At 42.8% G+C, this 6,496-nt stretch overlaps 1 protein-coding gene and 1 long non-coding RNA gene across 2 annotated transcripts in view; one reads left to right on the top strand and one right to left on the bottom strand.

The window, feature by feature from the left end:
• Positions 1-6,496, top strand: part of ddb2 (damage-specific DNA binding protein 2) — a 15,671-nt gene that overhangs the window by 6,839 nt on the left and 2,336 nt on the right. The window contains exon 5 of the mRNA XM_070441711.1: positions 5,772-5,917. Within this exon, the coding sequence (XP_070297812.1) occupies positions 5,772-5,917 (146 nt within the window). The remainder of the gene's footprint in view (positions 1-5,771; positions 5,918-6,496) is intronic.
• Positions 6,394-6,496, bottom strand: part of LOC139026378 (uncharacterized) — a 1,899-nt gene continuing 1,796 nt past the window's right edge. Inside the window, exon 3 of the long non-coding RNA XR_011478151.1 lies at positions 6,394-6,462. This is a non-coding gene — a long non-coding RNA (uncharacterized lncRNA). The remainder of the gene's footprint in view (positions 6,463-6,496) is intronic.

Raw genomic sequence — 6,496 nt, 5'->3', positions numbered from 1 at the left:
TGTGTAACCTAGATGTTCAGGATGGATACACCACAAATATACCAATAGTTTTATAATCGGAAACACTGGTTAATCACTCAGTTTTATATTTGTTTAATCGGAAACACCGTAATCAATAGTTTATTAATCGTATCGACCTTTATCATAGTTTAACACGCAGAAGCATGACTACTATAGTTACGCAACCATTAATCAAATAGTTTTAAACCGGAGAACACTTCTAATCAATAGTTCTAAAACCGGAACACTTAATTAGAGTCCTAACCGCAAATCTTAATAAGTTTGAAACCGGAAAAACACTGTAATCTAATAGTTTAAACCGGTAACCACTGGTAATCCAATAGGTTTAAATTCCGGAACACTGTAATCTCAATAGTTTAAACCGGAACACTTTAATCAATAGTTTAATGTATCGCGAGAACACTTAATCAATAAGTTTAACAATCGGTAACAACCACTTAATCAATAGTTTAAATCGGACACTGTACATACAATAAGTTTAAATCGGACCACTTGTAATTCCAATTAGTTTATAATACCGAGTAAACACTTGTAAATCAATAGTACGACACTTAATCAATATAAATCGAACACTGTAATCAATAGTTTAAACAACAACTGTAGAACATTAAGTTTAAACGGACACGTGTAATCCAATAGTTTTAAATCGGAACAGCTTAATTCAATAGTTATGAACACTAATCAAGAAATGACACTGTAATCATTAGTTTTTTTAAATTCGTGACACGTGTAATCAATAAGTTTAAAATCGGAACACTATAATCATTAGTTGTTTAAAGTCGGCAATCACTGTATCAATAGATTTACGAATATGACAGCTTGTTAAATCGAAACTTAATCAAGTAGTTTAAATCGGATACACTATATCAATAGTTTAAATCGGGAACACTGTCTATGCAATAGTTTAAATCGAGAACACTTAATCAGATAGTATAAATATCCAGGAACACTGTAATCATAGTAATCAACACTGTTGTTTAAATAGGACATGAATGTAAAAGAAACACCGCCAACTCCAATAGTTTAAATCGGTCTGTGGTTCACTTTTTAGGACCACCGTATCGAGGTCATATTTTCAATAACATTTGACTTTAAATCCCTTTTAACATCATCCGTTCCCCACACAGTATTATAGTATGCTTAACATACGGACAACATACCGATCGGGTCACAGTATCGTCTCCGTATCGGTCTACGTATCCGATCTACGTAATGGCGTCTACTATCGCGGCTACGTATCGGGTCTACGCTATCGGTCTACGTATCCGGTCTACGTATGGGTCTACGTTATCCGATTCTACGTATCGGGGTCTACGTATCCCGATCTACGGTATCGGGTTACGTATCCGATAGTATCGAGGTCTACGTATCGGGTCTGGTATCGTGTTTTCTACGTATCGGCGTCTACGTATCGGGTCTAACGTATCCTGTTTACTGTTATCTAGGGTTCTACGTTATCGGGTCTAACGTATCGGGTCTACTATCGGGTCTACGTATGGGTTACGCTATCGGGTCTCTACGTATGCGGGTCTACGTTATCGGGTCTACGTACCTGTTTAGTATCGGGTCTACGTATCGGGTCTACGTATCCTGTTTTACGTATCGGGTCTACGTTATCGGGTCTACGTATCGGGTTACGTATCGGGTCTTACGTATCGGTCTACGTATCGGTCTACGTATCCTGTTTCGTTATCGGTCTACGTATCGGGTCTACGTATCGGGTCTACGTATCGGTTCTACGTATCGGTCTACGTATCGGGTCTACGTATCGGGTCTACGGTATCGGGTTCTACGTACTCGGTCTACGTATCGGGTCTACGTATCGCGGTCTACGTATCGGATCTACCGTATCCTGTTTACGTACCGTTTACGTATCGGGTTACGTATCGGGTCTACGTATCGGTCTACGTATCCGGTCTACGTATCGGGTCTACGTATCGGTGCTACGTTGAATGAGTCCCAAATGGCACCCCATTTCTCATTTAGTGCACTACTTTCGTCCGGGCCTCTGTCGTCCGGGCCTCTTGTCGTCCGGGCCTCTGTCGTCCGGGCCTCTGTCGTCCGGGCTCTGTCGTCCGGGCTCTGTCGTCCGGGGCTCTGTCGACCGGGCTCTGTCGTCCGGGCCTCTGTCGTCCGGGCCTCTGTCGTCCGGGCCTCTGTCGTCCGGGGCTCTGTCGACCGGGGCTCTGTCGTCCGGGGCCCTGTCGTCCGGGGCTCTGAATAGGGAATGGATGTGATTTGGGACCAGTCTCTCCTCCTGTGTGTTTTACGCAGGTTGGTCCTGGAGGCTCTATTACAGCTCTGAAGTTTAACCCGTACAACCCCACTCAGCTGTTCACCTCATCTGTCAGGGAACCACCTCGCTGCAGGATTTCAATGGGACCACTCTCCGCGTGTTTACCAACACAGAGACATGGGAGTAAGAGACGGGACATGTCCCAAACGGCACTCTAGTTAGTGCCCTACTTAGACTCTTATTCCCTTTTAGTCCCTACTTTAGACCTTATTCCCTTTTAGTGCCTACTTTAGACCCTTATTCCCTATTTAGTGCTCTCTTTAGACCAGGGCCCTATTTCCTATTAGTGCCCTACTTAGACCAGGGCCCTATTCCCTATTAGTGCACTGCTTTGACCAGGGCCCTATCCCTATATAGGCCTACTTTTCCGACCAGAGCCCTGTTCCCTATATGCTGCCCTACTTTTGACCAGAACCCATTTCCTATTTAGTGCACTGCTTTAGACCAGGGCCCTATTTCCCTATATTGTGCCACTTTTGACCAGAACCGTTTTTTCTTATTTAGATGCACTGCTTTAGACCAACGTAATGATGTTTGTTTCCGAACAACAGGGCTGTTTTCATAAAGATGTTTATAACCTCTTAGTGTTGCCTTTCCCTTAAAGATGTTATAACCTCTTAGTAAACAGGGCTGTTTTCAGAAGATTTATAAACCTCTTAGTGTTGTTTCCCTAAAGACGTTTATAACCTTTCTTAGTGTGTTTCCACCTAAAAGACGTTATAACCTCTTAGTGTTGTTTCCCTAAAGATGTTATAACCTTCTTAGTGTTGTCCAACAACAAGGCTGTTTCCCTAAAAGGACGTTATAACCTCTTAGTGTTGTTTCCCTAAAGATGTTAAACCTCTTATGTTGTTGGCCAACAACAGGGCTGTTTTCCTAAAAGATTTATAACCTCTTAGTGTTCCCAACAAACAAGGCTGTTTCCCTAAAGACGTTATTAAACCTCTTAGTGTTGTTTCCCTAAAGATGTTATAACCTCTTTAGTTTGTTTCCAACAACGGGGCTGTTTTTCCTAAAGATGTTATAATCCTCTTAGTGTTCCAACAACAAAGGCTGCTTTTCATAAAGATGTTAGTAACTCTTAGTGTTGTTTTCCCTAAAGATGTTTATAACCTCTTAGTGTTGTTTCCAAACAACCAGGGCTGTTTCCTAAGATGTTATAACCTCTTAGTGTTCCAACAAACAAGGCTGTTCATAAAGATGTTATAAACCTCTTAGTGTTGTTTTTCATAAAGATTTATAACCTCTTAGTGTTGTTTCCAACAACAGGGCTGTTTTCATAAAGATGTTATAAACCTCTAGTGTTCCAACAACAAGGCTGTTTTCATAAAGATGTTATAACCTCTGTGGTGGTTGTTTTCATTAAAGATGTTATAACCTCTTAGTGTTGTTATCCAACGACAGGCTGTTTCATAAAGGATGTTTATAACCTCTTAGTTGTTTGTTATCCAACAACAGGGCTGTTTTCCTAAGACGTGATAACCTCTTAGTGTTGTTTCCAACAAACAGGGCTGTATTTCCTAAAGATGTTAATAAACCTCTTAGTGTTGTTTCATAAAAGATGTCTAAACCTCTCAGTTGTTGTTTCCAACAACAGGGCTGTTTTCATTAAAGATGTATATAACCTCTTAGTGTTGTTTCATTGTCTGGTACTAACGAGTTTCACCCTTCTGGTATGGTCCCTGGTCTAGTCCAAAGTAGTGCACGATGATAGGTAATAGGGGCCCTGGTGCGAACAGTAGTGCACGTATATAGGGAATAGGGCTCTGGTCTAAAGTAGTGCACTATTATAGGGAATAGGGGCTCCTGGTCTAAGTAGTGCACTATATAAGGAATAGGGGCCTCTTGGTCTAAGTAGTGCACTTATAGGGCTCTGTCTAAACGTAGTGGCACTTATATAGGAATAGGGCTCTCGGTCTAAAGTAGTGCCTAATATAGGGAATAGGAGCCATTTGGCCCTTTTTCTCAACACCTTTCAAGATAAACGAGTGTAGTTTCGAAAACAGAACGCTGCTTTCTGATTGGCCCGCGTTTATCTGGACAAACTTCCATTGGCCTAGGTTGGATTTCACAACACCAACTGGAACAAAACTGACTGAGAAACAGGAAGGAACACCGGAACCTGCCCAATAACAAACGCGTTCTGTTGTTTTTCCGTTGCCGTAATTACCCAGCTGTTATATGTTCCTGTATAGCCAAGTCATCAACATGTTCTTTTCAACCGGTCACTGGGATTGGTCTGTTTGGTTCATAAATGCAGAAAAAGGCCGGGATTTTATTGGCGGAGGATGACGTTTAGGCCCGAGGACCCGTCCAAGCGTCTACCTGGCGTCCGGCGACGGACACTGACTGAGCAGAGCTTTCAGGGTGGTCCAGCAACGGTTCTGTCCAGAGTCCAGGGACTGTGGACACGATCACCACAATGTCCTGTTGAGGATGCAGGCCCTACTTACATCAGACATTGGTGCCCTATGCCCTATATAGTGCACTACTTTGACCAGAGCCCTATGGAAACCCCTATTCCCTACTATAGTACACTACTATAGACAGGGCCCTATTCCCTTATAGTACACTACTTTAGACCAGAGCCATATTCCTATATAGTACACTACTTTTAAGACCAGAGCCCTATGGACCCTGATTCCTATATAGTGCCACTAACTTTAGGGACCAGAGCCCTATTCCCTAATAGTTACCCTACTTTAACCAGAGCCCTATTCCCTATATAGTACACTACTTTAGACCAGAGCCCTATTTCCCTATTATAGTACATACTTTTAAGACCAGCATATGGGGTGGTAAAATTACTGTAGATTGCTGCGTGTGCATGACTCAAAACCTTTAGGACATTCTCCAGTAGAACCATTTCAGGTATCAGAATATGATGGTTGATGAGAAAAAACTATTTAAGAAATACGTACAGTTCCACGGCCATAAATATATATAAGACAACTAGAGTAACTAAATAACGAAGGACTGTAAGAAGATCACGACTGAAAAAATTATAAAATGGCGCACCAACTAGTAACTAAATAACGAGGACTGTATTAAGAAGATCATGATAGTGGCTCACCAACTAGAACTAAATAACGAAGGATGTATAAGAAGGATCATGATAGTGGCTCACCAACTAGAACTAAAATAACGAAGGACTGCTGTAAGAGGATCATGATAGTGGCTCACCAACTACAGCGGTAGCGGTCGAACACACGGCTAACGGTACCACGATTGCAAAGGGGAGTCGACGCTGAATCTAAACAGGAGGTAAACACAACTTGAGTCGTAACGCTCTGTCGTCCGGGCCTCTGTCGTCCGGGCCTCTGTCGTCCGGGCCTCTGTCGTCCGGGGCTCTGTCGACCGGGGCTCTGTCGTCCGGGGCCCTGTCGTCCGGGGCTCTGAATAGGGAATAGGATGTGATTTGGGACCAGTCTCTCCTCCTGTGTGTTTTACGCAGGTTGGTCCTGGAGGCTCTATTACAGCTCTGAAGTTTAACCCCTACAACCCCACTCAGCTGTTCACCTCATCTGTCAGGGGAACCACCTCGCTGCAGGATTTCAATGGGACCACTCTCCGCGTGTTTACCAACACAGAGACATGGGAGTAAGAGACGGGACATGTCCCAAACGGCACTCTAGTTAGTGCCCTACTTTAGACTCTTATTCCCTTTTTAGTGCCCTACTTTAGACCCTTATTCCCTTTTTAGTGCCCTACTTTAGACCCTTATTCCCTATTTAGTGCTCTACTTTAGACCAGGGCCCTATTCCCTATTTAGTGCACTACTTTAGACCAGGGCCCTATTCCCTATTTAGTGCACTGCTTTTGACCAGGGCCCATAAGGTAAAAAGTCGAGCTGGGGGAATACTAGTATTGCAATATTCTTTTCCATGTCAGAAATGAAACCAGGAAGCAGACCAAAACTCTTTGGTCCTTTAATTATCCACTTAGTGTTTGTTTCCAACAACAGGGCTGTTTCCCTAAAGATGTTATAACCTCTTAGTGTTTGTTTCCAACGACAGGGCTGTTTCCCTAAAGATGTTATAACCTCTTAGTGTTTGTTTCCAACAACAGGGCTGTTTTCCTAAAGATGTTATAACCTCTTAGTGTTGTTTCCAACAACAGGGCTGTTTCCCTAAAGATGTTATAACCTCTTAGTGTTGTTTCCCTAAAGATGTTATAACC

This window comes from Salvelinus sp. IW2-2015, unplaced genomic scaffold, assembly GCF_002910315.2.
Source record: "Salvelinus sp. IW2-2015 unplaced genomic scaffold, ASM291031v2 Un_scaffold4606, whole genome shotgun sequence".
NCBI lineage: Eukaryota > Metazoa > Chordata > Actinopteri > Salmoniformes > Salmonidae > Salvelinus > Salvelinus sp. IW2-2015.
This window is presented reverse-complemented; position numbering and strand designations above follow the sequence as displayed.